Source organism: Hemicordylus capensis, chromosome 4, assembly GCF_027244095.1.
Source record: "Hemicordylus capensis ecotype Gifberg chromosome 4, rHemCap1.1.pri, whole genome shotgun sequence".
NCBI lineage: Eukaryota > Metazoa > Chordata > Lepidosauria > Squamata > Cordylidae > Hemicordylus > Hemicordylus capensis.
The window spans coordinates 178,912,675-178,934,261 of record NC_069660.1 but is presented as its reverse complement, the minus strand read 5'-3'; the positions used below and the strand labels follow the sequence as shown (position 1 = coordinate 178,934,261).

The 21,587-nt window shown below is 48.4% G+C and overlaps 2 protein-coding genes across 16 annotated transcripts in view; one reads left to right on the top strand and one right to left on the bottom strand.

The window, feature by feature from the left end:
- Positions 1–2,477: 2,477 nt before the first annotated feature.
- LOC128322706 (basic proline-rich protein-like) overlaps positions 2,478–21,587 on the top strand; it is a 34,429-nt gene continuing 15,319 nt past the window's right edge. Inside the window, exon 1 of one of the 4 annotated variants that reach the window (XM_053244487.1) lies at positions 2,478–2,563. The gene's annotated coding sequence lies outside the window, so the exon portion shown is untranslated. Of the gene's footprint in view, positions 2,564–4,277; positions 4,412–21,587 lie in introns of those variants that run through there. The other 3 variants (XM_053244495.1, XM_053244485.1, XM_053244493.1) reach the window with 3 other exon arrangements.
- Positions 13,618–21,416, bottom strand: LOC128322709 (basic proline-rich protein-like). 12 transcript variants are annotated; one of them, XR_008305897.1, is made up of 4 exons: positions 21,166–21,416; positions 19,955–20,160; positions 17,129–17,322; positions 13,618–14,716 (listed from the first exon to the last, which is right to left on the bottom strand). XR_008305897.1 is itself a non-coding variant. In XM_053244501.1 (3 exons), the coding sequence occupies exon 3, from the start codon at positions 18,279–18,281 to the stop codon at positions 17,352–17,354; it is 930 nt and encodes a 309-aa protein (XP_053100476.1). In that variant the 5' UTR covers positions 18,282–18,423; positions 19,955–20,160; positions 21,166–21,416; the 3' UTR covers positions 17,333–17,351. The 12 variants fall into 12 exon arrangements, 8 of the variants coding, with proteins under 8 accessions (XP_053100476.1, XP_053100478.1, XP_053100474.1 ...); XR_008305898.1 differs by having other exon boundaries at positions 20,027–20,160; XR_008305899.1 differs by lacking the exon at positions 17,129–17,322 and having other exon boundaries at positions 20,027–20,160.

Here is a 21,587-nt window from a genome sequence, read left to right as displayed (position 1 = left end):
TCTTAGGAAGCCACACATAGATATCAGTACCTACATATTTTAGGGGTACATTATATTCACACAGTTAGCTGCTGATCCTCTTTGCATGCTATCTCTTAACCGATTTCTCTGGACTGAAAGGCGCCAACCCTGCTTTGAGGTGACCACACGCCAGTCAATCTGGACAGAAACAGGAATGTTTTGAGAACACCAAAAGGGAAACAGCTCCACCTGAGTCAGTAAACAAGTGCCGGATATGTACCCCAAGAATGGTAGACTCCTGGACCAAATATGGTAAGAGAGTCCAGGAGGAGGAATCGGAGTTTTTATATCAGACAGAGAGAAATGATATGGCTGTTTTTGATATGAGATATGGATAACAGACCGGGAGGAAGGTATAAAGAGGGGCACATGAACACGCAGGACAAGGGAAGGCAAGTTCTCACTCCGTGGGAGGTGTAGCATGTAGCCCCTGTCTTGTGAAGGTGACTCTGCCCAGCAGATTGCTGGAATTGCCTCGGTCTCTAAGACTGGAGGGACTTCCATTCTTGCATATTCAATTGCTCTGCTGAGCCACCTGGACAGGTGGAAGCCTCTCTGCACACTCAAGACCTCCGTCCCTGAATCTCACAGCCGACCCAGGCCAACAGGACCCAGTAATTATATCTGCAGATGTTTGCCTTCAGCCCAGCATCTTCTAAATTAACATCCCTGTCCAATTCCCCCCTGCCCCCATCCCATGGATCTCTTTCTCTCCCCCTTCTGCTCCCCAGAACTTCCTTAGACTATGCCTGTCAGCTTCTCTCCCCCATCCCTTCATTCAGTTCATTCACTCTGGATTGTTGGCCCGAGGCTAGAATGGGCCCCTCCTCACTTCTCTGTTCTTTCCTCTTCACTCATTTCCCTTTCCTCCTCCCCTTTCCCACGCCTGGACTGCTCTCTTTTCCCCATCTCTCTGCTTGAAACCGAAACTGTCAAATGTTGTGTCTTAGCTAAAGAACAGCTGCTAGATTTCACACACACACACACACACACACACACACACACACACACACACACACAGGGTTCATTACTATTGAAGGAAAATGATTTTAACTGTTATTGAAAACACTACACTATGTTGGGGAAGAAAACCAATTGACTGATTTTGCTTGCATGCTTAATTGCTTAATTGTAACCATTTGCCTTAATAAAACTTATAAAACTACAGTTGTGTATGACATCTCTTCTCCCCCTCACTCCCGATTGCTCTATAACCTCAGAACCAAACCAGGGGTAGCCTCTATTGGCTAAGTTGAGAGGGGCTGTATGCTCCCTCTCTCCCTTGCAGGGAGGGCGCTGCAGCCTGTTTGCAACACTGGCATCCTCTTGGACTTAGTGGTACCTTTCCTCCTTTTAGGTATACAATCTGACTGGGCTTCTAGTTTTGTGGTTTTGAGTAAACTCCATGCACTCTGGAGCAAAGTGACTCTCCTGATTTCCCCCCTCAGCTTTCTTTTCACCATACTCCTCATTTTGGAGAAGTTTCCTCTTTTGAAATTTAAAATGTCTGTGTTGGACTTCCTTGGTGTTTCTCTTCCCACATGTATGCTGAATTTGATCACACTATGGTCACTGTTCCCTAAAGGGTTAATGCCACTGACACCATGAACCATATCCTGCCTCTCAGGATTAAGTCCAAGGTTGCCTTCTCTCTGGTTGGTTCCAAGACCAACTGTTCTAGGGCACAGTCATTCAGCATATCTAGACATTTGACCTCTTTGTCATGACCTGACTGTGAATTTACCCAGTCTATGTGTGGGTAATTGAAGTCACCCATTATTACTGCCCTGCCTCTCCTTGACGCATCCCTGATTTCCTCCTGCAACTCCCAGTCACTGTCATCATTTTGATCCATAGGGCAATAGCACATCCCCAGTAGCACATTTCCTTTCAGGCCATGTATTGTCACCCAGGGGCATAACTACTATTAGGCAAGGGGAGGCGGTTGCCTGGGGGCCCCACTGCCTTGCCCCCCCCGAGACACCTCACATGATTCCCCATTGCCCCCTGCCCAGCCCCAAGGCCAGAGGCGTAATGATAGGGGGGCAGGGGGGCAGGGGGGCACGTGCCCCGGGCGCCACCCTGGTTGGTCACGTGGGGGGCGCCAAAAAGTGCCCCCACCGATCCCCTGGCTTTCCTGGTTTTTTGGGTTGTTTTGTTTTGTTTTAAGCACAGCAGTCCGACCGCTCTGGTCCGCGTGGTGGCGTGGCACCCCCTCCCCCGGTCCCGGCGCCGCCCCCCACCCCCCCATTGCTCGGCTCTGGTGCGCGGGCGCCTAAAGTTTGTCGAGTGTCGACTCATCTTCGTCATCACAGCATGAGCAGGAACAGCAGTACTCCGCACTCCCAGTCCCCACCCCGCCACCAGTCGCGCATGCGTGGTGCTGGTGGTGTCCGACTCCTCCTCCCAGCTCACCGTCTGCAGCACGTGCGTCGGCGACGAGGCAGGGAGTCGGACTTGGAGTCGGAGAGCGACAGGAGAGTTTCTGCTGCTGAGGCCGGCCGCTGCCTCATAACACAAGCAAAAGCACCAGGAGGACAAGGTGTGTGTGAGATGATTGATGTGTGAACTTGGTTGGGCGGGGCGGGCTTGCATTGCACCTGGCTGGCGCCCCCTTCCCTCCCGGGGCAGCAGCTGGACGGAGAGCACCTGCCCGGGCTCCCCTTTTGTGGCTCTCGCTAGTTTGGGGGCTCTCTGCAATCCTGCCTGCGCAGCGCACGCTGCTGCCTACTTTGGCCCGGCTGTGGCCACACTGGCTCCCCCTCGCCCTCCGTGGCTAACGGTTCTCCCTCCTTGCTTGGCGAGGGGGAGGGAGAGGCGGGATAACGGGCCGGGGCGCGGCAGGGGCAGGGCCCCCCAGTCACGTCTGGCGGGGCGGGCGGGCGGGTGGCGGGAGACCGGGGCGCGGCTTTTCTCCACTGCCGTTCGCTCTGATGTAATCTTTCCCGGGGCCTTCGTGACCAACGACCAGGCAGCAATGGCCAGCCCCCCACTGAGGCAGGCCGGGTACGTTTTGCACATCGCCGCCGCCCGGCCGGCCTACACTTGTTGAGGGGCCGCTGGAGCAAGTTCGGGGCTGGGGCCAGAGCGAGGCGGCGACTCAGGGGCGCCGGCACTGCCAGCACTCCCCGGGGCCAGCTTATTGCTTCCCAGCTGCCACCTCCGTGCCGGGGCCTGGCCTCACTCGTCGCCAGCGCCAACTGGCCCGCAGGCACTGGGGAGCCGGTGACGTCCGCGGCCGGGCATTGGGTGAGCCAGAGAAGTGCCGCCCCGCCAGGCCGCCGCCGCCGGCCAAATGCGCCATTTCCACTGATGGCGCGCCGCGCGGGGAGAAGCCTCCCTCCCCCCACGCTAATAGAGTGCTTTTCTAACAAAAAAGAAGTAAGCATTCATTATCTTGGATGACCCACTCGTGGTTTTCCTGAAACTTATCAGGGGGATAAGTGAGAAGAGAACCTCTCTTCCCCCATGACTAAGGACTAAAAAGGAAGGCTCTTAAAAACTAAAAAGGAAGGCTCTTAAAAACTGAGGGTTTTTTTAAAAGTTATCTTCCGTAACAGGGATAAACAGAAACTTTTTTTCCTAAGGGGGGGTTTATTTATTTATTTATTTATTTATTTATTTATTTCCCAAGTACAAACTACAGGAGAAGAGGGACATTTTCTCATTAAAGTTACATCCCTGCAGTTAGTACAATTACTTGATAGATGCAGAAGATATTGTAAATTTAAAGATTAAATAACTTATGCCTTCCACACATGCTATTCCTCATGGGCAAGACTTGATCTGAAGCACTTAACACGATGCTGAACAGGACCGTTTGCAAACAGTTTGTTCTGCAGAAGGAGCACGCTTTAGCACCTTGTCCCCGCCCCCCCCCCCCTTCAACAAGCACATATTTCAGAGGAAGGTGAGAAACATCTAGTGCGCACTCTAAACCAAATGGTCTGTGTGGCTGCTGTGGCATACATGTGTGTCAGTCAGATGTATGCTGGGGGGGGCGGCATGGGGGGGCGGCAGGGGGCGCACAATTTCAGTGCTTGTCCCGGGCACCGTTTTCCCTAGTTACGCCTCTGCCCAAGGCCCCTCAGCCACTTGCCCTGTTTGCCCTCCCTCCTGCTTGTTCTCCTAGTAGGCAATCTTAGCAGCAGGCCAGCTGCAAAGAGCTCCTTTTCTCCCCGCCTCTCAGCTGATTGGCGGGTGGGCGGGGCTTCCAGGGAGGCCTCCGTATAGGCCTCAGTGAAGCCTGAACTGGAGTAGGCTTGCAGGGAGGCCCCAAGCAAGCAAGCAAGGAAGGAAGAAAGGAGGCAGGCAGGCAAGCAGGCAGGAAGGCAGAGTGGCCCCCACAGCTCTCTGCAGCAGACCTTCTGCCCAGCCCAGCATTTGCCAGGTAGAATGTGAACTCCTTTTTGTGGTCACACACACCCGCCCATATATAGGGATCTGCTTGCCATAGGGCTTTGATAGGGAGAGGGGAGAGACTGAGAAGTCTCTGAATATTTAATTTAAAACAGCTGGGAAAATTTGCTGGCTTAAAAAAAAAATTACCTAAAAAGTCCTATAAGTGGCTTGTTTCATGGCAGAAAATTATAAAAACTTCTGGAACAAACAATATTGTATGTATTTATTTATTCATTCATTTATAAATGCACTTATGCTCAAGTTGTTTTGCAACCCAGAAGGTCTGAGTGAGAACTGTGAGACATGTGTGGTGCTTTTATTTTATTTTATTTTTCTCGTGTGTGAGCTGCTCCCCAATAACTCTCAGGGACTTCAGTCTGGCCAACATGTGGATGCAGCACCTCCATTCCAGGGGAGATGTGTGTTAAAGGGCTTTAACTCCTGTGAAAAACCTCCTGCAATCAAACTTTACTGAATTTGTTCAAAATTCTAAGAAAACATACATAGGCTCACCCTGCATGGTTGAAAGTCTCCTTTGCTAATCTGCAGCAAGGGTCCCATTTTAATAATTAGTGTTTCTAGTGTGTTCTAGGCATTAAAAGTAGCACAAATATATAGTATTCAATATATATCACTATATATTGTGAAGTGTGTGTGTGTGTGTGTGTGTGTGTGTTCAGTGAAATGTATTTCTAGGCAGCATACTTATTTTGAAATATCAGACTTAAATCATTGGGGGCCTGGGGTGTGCAGAGGCCCTGGACTTTGCCGGGGGGGGGGGGGGGGCATTTCAAAATCTCGTCTCTGGGCCCACTCCAACCTTGCTACGCCCCTGCTCCCCTAGCCCGATTTTGCCTGATCGTGAGAATAGCCCCATTATATTTTGTTGTTAGACTACTAATTGTTTTAATTCATGACCTAAAACTGCTTATGTTCAGCAGCAGCATGTTTCTTTTTCTTTATGCTACTTGTAGGACAGATTCACAGCCACTTGATTCATCCACTTGATTGCTGCAACCAACACATCTTGTCCAAGGCATACTAGAATTCTGTGAATTCTATCCACACAATGCAGAACACAATAGCAAATTGTATTTATGTATGCTTTTATTTAAAGGGATTTTTAAGCTACAAAAAGAGATTTAAAGGGATTTTTAAGCAGTCAGATTTCCAGGTGATTTACAAAGGGGTGGTTGTGGAATAACAGAGCAGTGCAATTACAATCTTAAAATATAAATGTCCAAAAGACAATTAAAACTGCAGTTCAAATTTTAAAAATAACATGTATTTGCCTGGCACAAAAAGAATAATAAGATGCACACCAGGTAAGTCTCCCTAGGAAGGGAATTCCATAGGTGGAATTCAGCTGAGAAGATCCTCTCTCCAGTCACCACCTGTCCTACCTCAGATAATGAGGGTACTTTGCGGAAAGCCTATGAAGTTGATCTCAGGGTATGGGCAGGTTGATGTGGAAGAAAAGATATACTGATTGAACCAGTAAACACAACAATACCGGTTACAATCCTATATGTGTTTGGAGATGTAAATCCTATTGACTTCAGTGGAACTGCAGCCGTATAAATAGACACCTAGATAATTCAGCTGACAATACAAAGGAATTGCCCTGCAAATTAATATCAAAACTTGAGTTTGGAAGTGGTCTTGAAGTAGAAAATCCTTCTGATCGACATAGTCTGCTCTGGAAATTATGACAGCAGTTAGAGCAATTACAGCAATGGCCAGATGGTGGCATGCTTGATTTATAGAAGACACTCCAAACCCAGCAGCGCACTTCTTAGTGAGGTTTTATCTTTTTCTCCAAGTACCATGACAAGAGCTGAGGTGCTCTTACCCCCAGGACTTTGGGGCCAAAGTCCAGGGCCTCCACACACCCCTGGGGGTCCCCAAATCCTCTTTAGTCTGTCCTGGGTGGTGTGGTTGAAATAGCACGTCGCCGGCCCGCACTGCACTGGGTGACTGGGTGCAATTGTGACCTGCCGTGGGTGCTTTAGAGACGGTGGGGGCGGGAGGGGGAGTGGGGAAAGAAATATGTGGCATGGGAATAAGTTGTGTTATGTGTTGAAATGTTTCTGCAAATGCCGATTTGCATGAATATACCTGTTTTGTATTTCTGTGAGTTCAGTTGCTGTTTCTGCCCTCAAAAACCCACATGTTAAAAATACTGCATGTGTCATGGTGTGCGTGAAGGAGGGATGATACTTAACTTGCGCGGGGGGCAGAGGCGTAACTATAGGGGGGGCAGGGGGGGCATGTGCCCCAGGCGCCATCTTTTCTGGTCACGTGGGGGGCGCCGCCATGACCAAATTTTTTAAAAATTTTTAAAAATTTTTTGTTAATACAAATGTTTCCTGCTCAGTGCAGCAGCGCTGCAGTAGTCCAGGGAGTGCGTCGGTGCCCCCTTCCCCACGAGTGGTCCCTTCCACGCCTCCTGCTTTGCTGGCGCCTGGCAGCCAGTCAGTGGCCTGGCTTGGCGGCAGCGGGCGCTTGTGAGGAAAAACCTAAGTATAATGTAGTATGTTGGGGGGGGGCGGCGGGGGGCATGGTGGGGGGGCGCCATTTCAGTCCTTGCCCCAGGCGCCGTTTTCCCTAGTTACGCCTCTGGCGGGGGGGGGGGGGGGGGGCAGCTCCAAAGGCCTTTAGGTCCAGGCTCTAAAATTACCTCGGTGTGCCTCTGGACAAGAGTGCCACAAACAGAAGTGAAACAAATTTGGCAGAAGAATTATTTTTTAAAAAGAAAATAAAGTGAATTTGTTTGCAGGAAGTCAAATGTGTCTTTAGTAGTGCCTGTATCAATCATTTCTAAAATAGTTTGCTGACCCACCAGTATAGGTTCTCTTAGATGATCCTTTACCTCCTCACCGTTAGTAATACTGCTGACCCTGCACTTGTGAACACCACTCTCTAATTTAGTGAGGTATCTCTGTTTGTGGTTCAGGCTTCATTTCATGAGCAGATTTTCTAAAATAACAATCAGCTTTCATATGCCCCCTTTCCCCACATTTGAAGCATTTTGTATCACTGTCTTTTCTCCTTAGAAAGGTTTCTGAACCCCAAACTTTTCATTGGTAAAGGATTTTTCCTATTTATTTACTAGTTTTTCTGTTGAACCAGAGCAGTTTGACTTTCTGTTTACCTCAGATTTGCCATATCTAAAAGACGATTCTTCCCTATTAAGCACCAATTGATCAGCTAAGTTGCTCTCTAACTGTTTCTGGTGCCAAATCTTTTATTTTTATTTTCTGGTGCCAAATCTTATTTTTATTTTAACTGTTTCTGGTGCCAAATATTTTATTTTTATTTACACTCTTGGCGTTGCTGAGAATCAAATCGAGCATTCACAATTAATTCAGCCATTTTATCCAGGGTGTCTACTCTTCTTCAACAAATGCAATAACTGGGTACCAATTCAATATAAGACTTCCGTGGTTTAGGCTGCAGTTTTCCTGAAAAAATCAGGTCCTATTTTAAAACTTCTGTATACAGCTTGTTTGAACTCATCATATGATGTAGCCTGTCCTCCATGAATCTGTCAAAGCCCTTTTTAAAGCCATCACAGCTTCTGGCTATCGCCACATCCCATGGCAAGGAATTCCATAGATTAATTATGCACTGTGTGAAAAAGTACTTCCGCTTGTCTGTCCTAAATTTCCCAACCTTCAGTTTCATGGGTGTTGGACTTCCTTGGCAATTCTCCACTCACATATATATATTGAATTGGATCACATGATGGTCACGGCTACCCTGGTTCTAGTGTTGTGAGAGGGAGAACAATTTCTCGCTATCTACCCTCTCCACTCCATGCATAATTTTATAAACTTAGATCATGTATCTCCTTAGTCGCCTCTTTTCCAAGGTGAAGAGCCCCAGATGCTGTAGCCTTGCCTCATAAGGAAAGTGTTCCAGGCCCCTGATCATTTTGGTTTCCCTCTTCTGCACCTTTTCCAGTTCTACAGTATCCTTCTTAAGATATGGTGACCAAAGCTGTACACAGTACTCAAGATGTGGCCGCACCATAGATTTGTATAAGGGCATTATAATATTAGAAGTTTTCTTTTCAATCCCCCTCCTAATGATTTCTAGCATGGAATTAGCTTTTCTCACAGCTGCCAAGCACTGAGATGACACTTTCAATGAGCTGTCCACCACAACCCCAAGATCTCTCTCCTGGTCAGTCACCAACAGCTCAGATCCCATCAGTACATATGTGAAGTTGGTGGGTTTTTGCCCCAATGTGCATCTCTTTACACTTGCCAACATTGAACTGAATATGCCACTTTGTCACCCACTCACCCAGTCTGGCGAGATCTTTTTGGAGTTCCTCACGATCTGTTGTGGATTTCACTACCCTAAATAGTTTAGTGTCATCTGGAAATTTGGCCACTTCACTGGTCATCCCAACATCTAGATTGTTTATGAACAAATTAAAGAGCACTGGTCCAAGTATTGATCCTTGCGGGACCCCACTTCCTACCTCCCTCCATTGTGAAAACTGTCCATTTATTCCTACGCTCTGTTTCCTGTCCTTCAACCAGTTACCGATCCACACATGAACCTGTCCCCTTATTCCATGACTGCTAAGTTTACTCAAGAGCCTTTGATGGGGAACTTTATCAAAAGCTTTTTGGAAGTCTAAGTATACTATGTCAATGAGATCACCTTTTATCCTGTTGACTCTCAAAGAACTCCAAAAGGCTAGTGAAGCAAGACTTTCCCTTGCAGAAGCCATGCTGGTTCTCCTTCGACAAGGCCTCTTCTTCTTTATGCTTAACCATTTTGTCCTTAAGTATGTTTTCCAACAATTTACTCAGCACTGAAGTTAAGCTGACCGGCCAGTAATTTCCTGGATTCTCCCTGGATCCCTTCTTGAAAATTGGAGTCACATTGGCTACTTTCCGTTCCTCTGGTACAGAGCCTGATTGTAGGGATAAGTTATATATTTTTGCTAGGAGATTGGCAATTTCACATTTGAGTTCCTTCAGAACTCTTGGGTGGATGCCATCTGGCCCTGACTATTTGTTAATTTTTAGCTTTTTAAGACTGTTTAGAACATCCTCCCTTGTCACATCAAATTCACCCAGTTCCTCAGCCACTAAACCTGAAAAACTCAATTCTGGAGAGGGTATATGGTCAGTGCCGTGAAGACAGATGCAAAGAACTCATTCAGCTTCTCTGCAATTTCCTTATCCTCCTGACTAATCCCTTTCACACCCTCATCATCAGAGGGTCCAACCGCCTCCCTGGCAGGTTTTCTACTTCTGATATATTTAAATAAGTTTTTGTTATTCCCCTTGACACTTCTAGCTATATGCTCCTCAAACTCTCTCTTTGCACCACTTACTGTGTCCTTGCATTTCTTTTGCCAGAGTTTATGCTCCTTCCTGTTTTCTTCATTTGGGCAGGACTTCCATTTTCTGAAGGAAGTCTTCTTCCCTTTTAGAGCTTCCTTGACTTGTTAGCCATGCTGGTATCCTCCTGGACTTGGTGGTACCTTTCCTCCTTCTTGGTATACATTCCAACTGTGCTTCTAGTACTGTGGTTTTAAATTAGTTCTATGCCTTCTGGAGTGATTTGACCCACCTGACTTTCCCTTTCAACTTCCTTTTTACCATTCCCCTCATTTTTGAGAAGTTTCCTCTTTGGAGTCCAACGCATCAGTGTTGGACTTCCTTGACAATTCTCCATTCACATATATGCTGAATTGGATCACACTATGGTCACTGCTACCCAATGGTTCTGCAATTCTGACATCTCGCACCAGATCCTGAGCACCACACGGGATTAAATTCAAAGTCACCATCTCTCTGGTTGGTTCCGCGACTAACTGTTCTAAGGCACAGTCAGTTAGCACATCTAGAAATCTGGACTCTCTGTCATTACCTGTATGTGAATTTACCCAGTCTATGTGTGGGTAGTTGAAGTCACCCATTATTACTGCCCTGTCTCTCTTTGACACCTCTCTTGTTTGTCCAACTCCAGGTCACTCTCAGCGCTTTGATCCAGAGGGCGTTAGCACGTCCCTAGTAACACATTTCCTTTCAGTCCTTGTAATGTTAGCCATAATGATTCTGTGGAGGACTCTGGTCCACCTAGGTTTTCTAGCTTATTGGAATCTAGCCCTTCTTTGATATACAGTGCCACTCCTCCCCCAACCCTTCTATAGAGTTTATATCCAGGAATAATTGTGTCCCACTGGTTCTCACCACTCCATCAGGTTTCTGTTACACCCACTATATCTATGTTTTCATTAGTAACCAAGTACTCTAGCTCACGCATCTTGGCTCGGAGGCTTCTGGCATTGGTATACAGACCCCTATACGCCAGGTCCCTCACCAGGTGTTGGCATGTGCTTTCCCTCTTACCATCATTTGACCTGTTTGGCAAGCTGTCCTGTGTTTCCTTCTGCTCAACTCCTGGCTCTACTCTGTCCTCTTCTGGTTATCCAAACATAAAGAAGTGGTGTGAGAAGCACAGGCTATTCCATCCACTCTTGCCTTTGGTGCTGCTTCTTTCAACTTCCCTGCGCATCAGCAGAGAAGCAAGGAGAGTGGCTATTTAAACTTTGCAACCAGCCCCGTGATCTGATAAGCTTTATTGCTGCCACCGATTGGCAGAGGCGTATCTAGGGAAAATAGCACCCAGGGCAAGCACTGAAATTGTGCCCCCTGTCCAAACATCTGACACTTATCTCTCAGATAACTTTACCATAATATCAGCTGAAAAATACAAGTCAAGCTCATTAATCTTGTAATATTTCAAAAACTATTTAGCAGTGGACGTAGCCAGACCAAAAAATGCTGGAAAACTACAAATTTCAGTATGCTGGGGCTCATGAAATACACAAATACTATGTGGAGGTGTACTTGGAAAACTAAACAGAAGTGCCTGTCTAATTCTCTACTATGCATTATAGCATCACTATTACATAAGTTTTAAAAATCAATGGAGAGTTTGACTTTTCCCAGATACTCTGAAAATAATTAAAGGATATGCAGAGTAAACTGTGTCACTGCTTGGAATATATTCTAGTCTTTCAGAAAGACAGTTAAAATGAGAGAAAGAGAGCAAGAAACTCCCAATACTTCATACTAAGGATTAAGGGCCTTAATATACTAAGGCCACTTGAGCATGTGCGGTGGCCATTTTGTTTTTGGCAGCCATTAAAAAAAAATTTTTTTTTTAAATGGCTCCCCCCTTCAAGTGGTGCCCGGGGCACGTGCCCTGCCTGCCCCACCCTAGATATGCCCCTGCCAATTGGATGTTTTTCCTGGCTGTCTGCACTAAACAGCCTACCAGTTCTCCATCTCTCTCTCTCTCTAGGTAGAGTGTTGTGACATCTAAGGGATACAGAGTAGCAGTAGCAATAGCACTTACATTTATATACCGCTCTATAGCCGAAGCTCTCTAAGCAGTTTACAATGATTTCGCATATTGCCCCCAACATTCTGGGTACTCATTTTACCGACCTCGGAAGGATGGAAGGCTGAGTCAACCTTGAGCCCCTGGTCAGGATCGAACTTGTAACCTTTTGGTTACAGGGCGGAAGTTTTACCACTGCACCACCAGTACTCAAGAATTGAATCAAAGTTGCAGTTTTTACTTGAAAGGGGGGGGGGCAGTTCAAACAATAGCGTTTGTGGTGTTTTAAGAACAATAACCATAAGAGCAAGGAGAAAAATGATAATGGGATAAGCACATGCCGTGATTATCTTCTATTCTATGCTGGCCCAAATAGAATCTCACCAGCAGCTCTTAGTCAGCCTGTCTCTCTGCTCGGCACTGCTTTGTCTGATCTTGCTGTTGTCTTTTCCTCTGGTTGTTCTGAGAGTGATCCAATTCTTCTGTGCGATGTTCATCTCTCTTCTTTAGGCCCATTCACATGTGATGTTCAGCACTGGTATGATGAGTGTACAGTATACACAGGTACAGATCTGTACACAGGCACTATCATTCACATGTTACATTGAATACAGGTACAGAATTACACTTCCTTTCTGTACCAAGGGCTTTTGTGAATCAACTGCTCTTACTGCTTCCTAGCTGTAGCTGTTCCAGTTCTCCTTTTTTATCCCCGAAACTTTGCCCACCTCCTCTGGATTAGCCAATCATGGCAAATACAAACCAGATGGAACATAATGACCTCCAGACAGAAAAAACAAACCTGAGATGGATAAAAGGCCACGTTTGCTTAACCTTTTGTAGAAGGAACTCTAACAGGAGATGGGGGTCAGGCCGCCATTTTAAACATATCAAAATGTTGCACACGTACAACAAAATGGAGGTTTGGGCCATATCCTCCACAGAAATGAAAAAAGGATATTGTGGGGGCTGTGTCAAAGGCTTTGTAGAAGAAATCAAGACACACAACAATGGCTGCAGCATCTCCATGCTCTACTAAACTAGGAACTCCGTTGAAAAAGGAGGGGAGATTACTCTGGCATGACTTGTTCTTGACACATTCATGCTGGCTCCTATTAGTAATCACCAGATTCTTTCTTTCTGCAGTGCTCACAGTCTTCTGATAATATTTGCCCATTTAAACATTCAGCAAAACCAGGCAGTTACGTTTTAGAAGACTGTGTCACTTCAAGCTGCAGGTGTGTGATTTGTGTGATCCTCCCCACGAAAGGTCACCACACAGAGAAAGATAACAATTTAGGGAAATGATTACATTGAACCAAGGGTGCACATCACCCCAGCCAATTGAGGAGTTCCCCCCACAATTTACTGTCCCCTCACCGCCAAACTTAACAACCCATATCTACTCACAAAATGAATGCGTTGCTTGTCAAGCTTTCCCTCTGTCTGCACACCTGTGTTGGATCCTTCTCCCCAACACGCTAGGTTTCCACACCCAGAAAGTTCCCTTAAAATTATTATTTTAAAATCCCATCTTCAACCTGCAGCCTGGATGCAGAGCTTTGCCACTGAATTGTGTGAGTGTATGAACCAGCCTCTCCTTTGGAGGATTTGGAGGGTAGGGCTGGCTCGCAGAGTGCTGCTAGGGCAGAATGAGCACTCCTGCTTCTCATGGATTTGTGGATCCTGCCTCTTTGCAAAGCTTATCTTTGTGGCTCTAGAGATCCTGCTCAGGCCTACTTGAGAACATCTTGCAAGAGCTCTGTCATGAGGTTCCTTTGCACCCATGCCCCCAAATAAATGACACGACACAGGAAATGGATTAAAACTAGGGCGATAACTTTATTAACCTAGTTTCAACAGAGAGCTGCAATGTAGCCAAGCCACAGTGGAGCTGCCACCCCTAGGGTGCAGCACCGTATCCCCTCCTCTGACCTGCCATCATGGTGCTGGTGACCAAGGGGCTACTCTATTTAAAGGCACCGCTCCTAACATGGGCCAGATCAAAAACCCCTACCAGTGCAACAGTGTAGAGTAGGCAAAAAACCAGCCACCTCCAGGCCAATCTGGGTGGATGGGGAAAAGTCCTACTCGGCCCCAAAAGGCGGCCAGCTAATCCCACACTGTTACCCAGTGGGGTGAGCGGATGCCAAGGTGTTCCTGCAGAAAGCCAGCAGAGGTTGGGGACTGCTTTCATTAGCATGTCCTCATCCCTCTGGATGGCCCTATGGACCGAGGATAAGGGATGTGCTCACATCATTTTGGCGCCTCATTAGAGAGGTACCGAAACGATTCGCCTGGTTCAGATGTGCCGATTCAGGAACATCCCTACCAAGGATGCTGTCACAGCATGGTCCACTGTGTTTCCCAGGCTTGTTTCTTATACCCTGTCGGGAATGGATGCAAAAAACCAGCACCCCACACTGCATGCAGTGCTAGGAGAAGATGTGGTCTTGCACCCAGGCTCCAAATCAAGAGATGGGGCAGAGAGAAGAGTTGCAAACTCAGGCCACAACTATAGAAACTAGTTTGAAAGGAGTTCTGTAAACTAAGGTGTGGCTTCCACTCCTGGGGTGAAGCACTGCGGTGCAACCATGCCTCCCTGTTAAGGGGGTGGTTTTTGCCTCAGAGGTGAAGGCAAAACTCCTCTGAATGGAGAAGTATCCTCCCTTCCACACAGAAGGATCCTTTGGTCTTCTCCCAACACCTTGAATAGACTTGAGGCTTTGGGGAACCTAGCCAGAAAGGGAATGGGAATCTGGTGTGGGCTTGATCTCCTCAACCTCTTCCTGCCCACAATTCCCTTCACCCACGAGGGGAGATTTGTCAGTGTTGATGTGTACTGACCTGGCTGAGGTCGCCCTCTGCACTTACCTCGATAACAATGCCAAGTGGGATTCCGGGAAGTGCTCCTTTGCTGGTAGGATGGAGAGAGAAGGCAAAGATAACAAGTGTGAGCTTCAGATTGGCGGATCTGCTATGACTTAAATGTCATTTTCTCAATGACCCTCAGTTTCAACTACCTTGATTTCATGTTGATGTCTTTATCCAGTCCCCTGCCAAAGAGCTGCTGCCCAAAATGTGCTGGGTTTTCTTCATAAACACATGGGGTTCTGCACCAGCGGACTATATTAATTATTGCAGGGGTGGCCAACCTGAGGCTCTCTAGCTGTCATTGGACTACAACTCCCATCACCCCCGCTGCTGTTGTAGGGACTACAGTTCCAATAACCTCCTACCACAATACGTGGTGGCTGGAGATGATTGGACTACTGCTTCTATCATCCCCAGCTCCCATTTCTTATGATGGGGTGATGGGAGCTGTAGTCCCTCCACCAGCAGCTATGGATGATGAGAACTGTAGTCCAACAACAGCTGTAGAGTCTCAGGTGGGCCATCACTAGATCCTCTGTGGCTTTTCTCCTGGCTTTGGCTGTCTGCTGTGCTTACTGGGGGCTGCTGAGTAAGGGCATAGAGGCTGTGTGTCCCCCTTCCCCCCGCAAACTAATACTCTTGATAGGAAGGGAAACTTATAGCTTAATCGGAAGAGAGCGAAAGTGCCATTTTCTCTGAAGAGAAGGGAACTTGCTTAGCCCCTTCTCCCTGCGGCTGCAGCTGCTTCTCTTCCATGGTTGGCCAGAAGAGGTGCCAGTCAAGCTATCCTGTCTGATTGTTTCGGTACTCCCCTAAGCATTGCCCACCCCCTCACCCCAGGAGAAACAACTACCAGGCTGATTGCCACAGCCTGTATTTGATTGATTGATTGATTGATTGACTTTTACATTTTTCCTCTGGGAGGTGGGCAATGCTTGGCTAGACAGGATAGATTAACGCTTGGGGTAAGGGGGGTGCCCACCTGCCCTCCCCCCAGCTGTTGAGTGCCAGTGTCTGCTCCGCCCAAGTGCCACCTGGAGCTCCTGGTCAGACTCCCCCAAACAATCAGAAGATGGCTTCCAATCTTCCCTGGCCAATCGGGGAAGACAGGAAGCTGCAGTAGGAGGAAGGAGGGGTTGAAGCAAGCGCCCTTCTTCTCAGAGAAAATGGCTGTCTGTGGTTCTTCTGAGGAAGCTGTACAGATTGCTTCTTAGCAAGTGTCTGCATGGGCTTGGTTGCTCCCCTCAAGCCCCTTCGGACTGTTCCTGCCCAGTGAGCCTTTCCCCTCCTGTTGCCCAGTGAGGTTCTCTTTTTCTTGTACCCTCCCCCCCGCCCACAAGACACTTCCCCCCTTCTCTTGCCAAGTAGGTTCCCCCCCTTCTTCCTTCCCCTCCCTCACCACCCCTTTCCCCTTCTTTTGCCTGGCCAGTAGTATTTCTGTTTAGAGATTTAGCCATGTGCTTCCTATAAGAAAACACTCAGGCTCAAGCTTGTTCAGCTGCCAGGAGTTAGTTGCGCAGGTCAGCCTGGGCGCTTTCCAGATTAACCCTTATCACAGTGCCACTACAGATCTGCAAAGTGTGCTGCTGTATTGCCTGTGCATTGACATCACAGTCTCTGTGCTATCAGCAAGGTGTCGTTCACATTTCCAGTGCCTTCTTTCAGATTTTATTGCTTTATTACAGTCCTGCAACATGGTAAAAAGATTGCAGTATTTTTCCATTTTAGGGAGTTTGGGGCAAACTAGAAAAGACTGCTGCCCCTGCTGGTGGACTTGAGCAACACCCTTTCATTACGTTGTCAATTCAATCCCACGCTGAAGCATTTTACGGAGGTTGTAACTGTAATCTGGAAAGCGCCCAGCAGTGGAAAAGTGCTTGCACTGGCCCTGAATGGGGTGCTTTATCTTCCCAGAAACTGGGGGAAGTCCCACTTTGGAATTAATAACTGGGATCTACTGAAATGAATTACAAGAATGTGACACAGCCTGCAAGGGGTCCGATGGGCTGCACACCACCCCAGAGTGTCCTAACAAAGCGCAGTTTGAATATAAAAGATAGAAACATTTTAAATATATATGAAATGAAATGCTTACCATCAACTTAAGACCCTCCACCTTACATATAAATGGAAGCAGTGGAGGGCAGCACACCAGTGTCCCATGGAGTCCAGTAGGGCTGCCCCACCTCCACTGGCACTCTCCCCTACCAAGCTCCCCATCCATCCTGGCTTGGTCCAGCTCTTGTCTTCTCCAGCCCTCCACAGAATTAGAGCTGGGATGCAGCCAATCCCTTCTGCATAGCCCCTTTGTTCCCTAGACACACCCACATCCAAGACTTCTTAGGATCCATCCCCAAATCGGGTTCACCATGAATTTGCACCCAAATTGGGGGAAATGGGGAAAGGAACTGAGCAATTCAAAAACAAAAATACAAAACCAGTAACTGATACTGACTTTAACCATGGTTCAGGCGTGAGGCAAGTCCTTGGGTAAAACAGCGTTGATCTCAACAGCATTTTCCACTCTTGGGATGCTCCATCTAGAGCTGCCCCATCCTCCTGGGATTCTGCATTTCTCTTGCATTCACTGGCTGTAGTTACTTCTACAGGAGTTCTCCTCGTTTCTCGGCGAGCCATTTAATCCCTACCCTGAGGGAAATCAAGGGAGGGGGGCAGGACTAAACTGTGGCCAGTTGCAGGAAGGAGGCAGGACTGGCCCAGAGCCAGGGGGGTGGGTGCAGAAGTGCGGGTGTGGCGCTGTCCTGGGGCTGGCTGCAGAAGGGGGGTGCGGGACAGCCCCGGTTCTGGCTGCAGAAGGGGGGTGCGGGACAGCCCCGGTTCCGGCTGCAGAAGGGGGGTGCGGGACAGCCCCGGTTCCGGCTGCAGAAGGGGGGTGCGGGACAGCCCCGGTTCCGGCTGCAGAAGGGGGGTACGGGACAGCCCCGGGGCCGGCTGCAGAAGGGGGGTACGGGACAGCCCCGGTTCCGGCTGCAGAAGGGGGGTGCGGGACTGTCCCGGGGCCGGCTGCAGAAGGGGGGTGCGGGACTGTCCCGGGGCCGGCTGCAGAAGGGGGGTGCGGGACTGTCCCGGGGCCGGCTGCAGAAGGGGGGTGCGGGACTGTCCCGGGGCCGGCTGCAGAAGGGGGGTGCGGGACTGTCCCGGGGCCGGCTGCAGAAGGGGGGTGCGGGTCTGTCCCGGGGCCGGCTGCAGAAGGGGTGTGTGGGACCGTCCCGGGGCCGGCTGCAGAAGGGGGGTGCGGGACCGTCCCAGGACCGGCTGCAGAAAGGGGGTGCGGGACCATCCCGGGGCCGGCTGCAGAGGGGGGGTGCAGGACCGTCCCGGGGTTGGCTGCAGAAGGGGTGTGTGGGACCATCCCGGGGCTGGCTGCAGAAGGGGGGAGTGGGTCCGTCCCGGGGCTGGCTGCAGAAGGGGTGTGTGGGGCCGTCTCGGGGCTGGCTGCAGAAGGGGGGTGTGGGTCTTTCCCGGGGCTGGCTGCAGAAGGAGGTCAGGACTGAAGTTGGTCCGGCTGCAGAAGGGGGTGGGTGGGACTGTCCTGGTTCTGGCTGCAGAAGTGGGGAGGTCCTCCTGAAATGCCAGCCTGTCATCATTATCTCCTTATTAACCAAAGTTAATATATAGACTATTCTTATTTCTGAACTAGTGCTATTCAATGGTGTAAAATTTCATTTTGAAGTGGATAATGGGATTTTCCTCAGGGCAGGGAAGTAGTATATGGGCAGCCTGGTCCTTCTGGCATATATGTAGGAAAATGACAAAACAGAGAAAGCTTTTGCTTACATCTAGGTACTATCCATTATTACAATCTAAGCAGTTTCTCAAATAAAACCAAAACCAAATACCAAAATAAAACAGCAACCAATTAGGGACATAATTAAATTTAATTTAACATATCAGCTGAAATGATGAAGCAGAAAAGGTCTACAGTACTTAGACACTGGGAAAACTGTCCCTCTTTCTAGGACTCTCACTCACCACTTTCAGCATTACATCGGTGGACCTGCTGCTTAAATGGCTTATTTTCTTAATGACTTTTAGTTTTAACTAGGGATGTGCAGAACGCCCAGGAAAAGGTTCGCTGTGAAACAGGGCATTTCAAGCAGTTCATTCTCACCAGAGAACACCCTACAAAAAGGGGTCTTCTTCGAGATCAACCCAGAACCAACCAGTTTTGCGGCAAGTGGGTTTGCTGTTTCGAGCAGCGATTGTGGGTGCCATTTTGGAGGGCTGTTTTAGTGTTTTCCCCTTTCTTGTTGGTTTTCTGGCATTGCCTTCCAATTGGCTTGTGATCTCCTTGTTCCTTGGTTGGCTTGTCATCATACAAAATCAAGTGTCGTCAGGGGCCACTGTGCTCCCGCTGGCTGGGGGGAGGGAGGGGGAGCCAAAAGGAGGGAGTTTCAAAGTGTATTGAAGGGGCTGCTCGACAGAGAGAGCCACACTCTTAGAGGATATCAGAGGAGGAAGACTGCAGCAGAGCAGAGAGTGGTGGCAGAGAGACTGTGCCAGTGTCTGGCTTGCTCTCTTTTTATTTTCCTTACCAACTGCTTATTTTACTATTATTTTAAAAATTGCACCAGCAGCCCTAGTGGTAGTGGGTTTAACTGGGTGCTGCTGTGGGTTTAAATTCTGTTTCTTTGTGGCTCCCCCCCCCTCTCCACTTCTGACATGTAACAGCCCTCAGTGCCTTTGATAATAAGGATGCTGAGAGTTCTCCCCACCTTCCCCTTTGGCAGCCCCTTGCTGTCTGCTGCTGTGTGCTTGGGCAATTTTTGTTTTTGTAAGCTGTGGTTGCCCAACCTGCCAGGCTCTCTCTTTTCCCCAGGTGTCTCCAGGATTTATTTATGTTATTTTTCAAGCTTTTTCTTTTAGTCTTTGGGTGGATGGGTGCCCAACTGCCCACCCCACTAGCTGTTAGGTGCCAGTTTCTGCTCGGCTCAAGTGCTGCCTGGAGCTCCTGGTCAAGAAGAAGACGCCGAGTCATGTAGCCCCCAAACAACCAGAAGACAGAATATCTTATCTGGCACCTTTTCTGACCTATCAGGGAAGACCAGAGGCTACACCAGGAGGAAGGAGAGCTTCTCCCTTCTTCTCAGAGAAAATGGCTGTTTGTGGTTCTTCTGAGGAAGCTGTAAAGATCCCTCCTAAGCAAGTATCTGCGTTGGCTTGGTTGCTCCCAAGCCCTCACTGACTGTTCCTGCCCAGTGGGCTTTTCTTCTCTTGTCATCCACCCCACAACCCAGCTATGTCTTTTCCCTTCTGTTACCCAGTTAGGGTCTCTTTTTCTTGTACCCGCTCCCCTCCGCAGAGACACCTCTTCTCTTCTTGACTACTACACCTTCTTTCAAAGTCCGCTCTTTCCTTGCCGGATCCTGCTTTATCTTTACGCATCTTGACCTTACACCAGATTGATCAAAGGAAACACCACTTGTCCCCCAAATCTTTCATGGTCCTGTTTTGGTGCCTCTTTTTCTATAGATAGAAGGAAAAAACAGATACATCCAGTTGTGTAAGCAGTTAACTCACAGTTCCCGGGAATGGGTGATGTGCAGCCTGGCACACAAGCAGGGAGGAGGGACTGTGTGACTTTGTAACTCTTTCCAGTCACACTCATGATCCACAAATATTACAAATGTTGATAGGCTATTGTCAACCAAAAAGGATTCTCAATGTGATTTACATTGCCAAAGGAATGAGAAGAGAGTTCCCTGTCCAGAAGGAAATTGGGACACAATCTATGCAGCAGCACAGCAGAGAGACCAGCAATAGCCCCAGAAGGATGCTATGTTGAGTTGATTAGGGGACAGTTGCTCCCCATCCTGCTAAATAGAAGAGAGTCACCACTTTACAAAGTGGTGCTTTGCTCAGTGGGCAGGGGTGAAGTCCAAACTGTGTGCCACAAGAAGGACTCACAGTAGCCACTTAATGGAGCAGCGGGGAAATGACTTGACTAGCAAGCCAGAGGTTGCCGGATCGAATCCCCGCTGGTATATTCCCCAGACTATGAGAAACACCTAGATCGGGCAGCAGTGATATAGGAGATGCTGAAAGGCATCGTCTCACACTGCACGGAGGATGGCAATGATAAACACCTACCAAAGACAACCACAAAGACACCAACTCGACGGCACACTTTACACCCCCACACATGACACCATCAACAGCCAAGGTGTTGAATAGGGACACCCACCTGCCCCACCACTAAATATGAAATTGAAAACTACCCACAAAGGTACCTCTTTGCCCAGTCAGCAGGGCTGATTTTGGCATAAGGGAGACCCTGGAAGGGAGACTGTGCTGGACTGAATAGAGGCAATTGCTCTCCATGTGCCCAACAGAAGAGTCTTGACATTAAAAGGCAACTCTAGGCCCGGTTAACAGGGGTCCCGCTATTAGCAGATAAAGCAAATTTTATAGAAACCCCCTTAGTCTCCTCCAAAGGGAATAGAGGGAGGGCAGGGCTCCCTTGAAACTCACCACTGGATGAAGTGGGCCACAGCCCAGAAGAGAAGCCCCTTCCATCATGATGAGCACGACTCCCCTGGCAGGATGCTGAAAGTGCCCAGGAGTTGCCTGTTGGGGTCCTTGAAGCCTTTAACTGCATCTGGAGAATAAACGTTCTGCTAACCCTGTCAGAGGAAAGCAGAGAAGAGAGGAAGCAGCTCCTCTCCCAGATCCCAGAAACTGCTTCAGAAAGAGCAGAAACTGACTCCCAAGAAACCTCTGAGCAGTTGACAGTTAAGAGGACAGTTAGGTGATGTCATAAAGAGGGTGATGTCAGAAAGAGAACAAAGAGTTTGAAAAAGACCAGTGAGGCTTGCTTAGAAAGCAGGTAGTTTCCCCAAAGCATTGAGAATCACAAGTATAAAATACAAATTTTAAAATATTGTATTTATTTA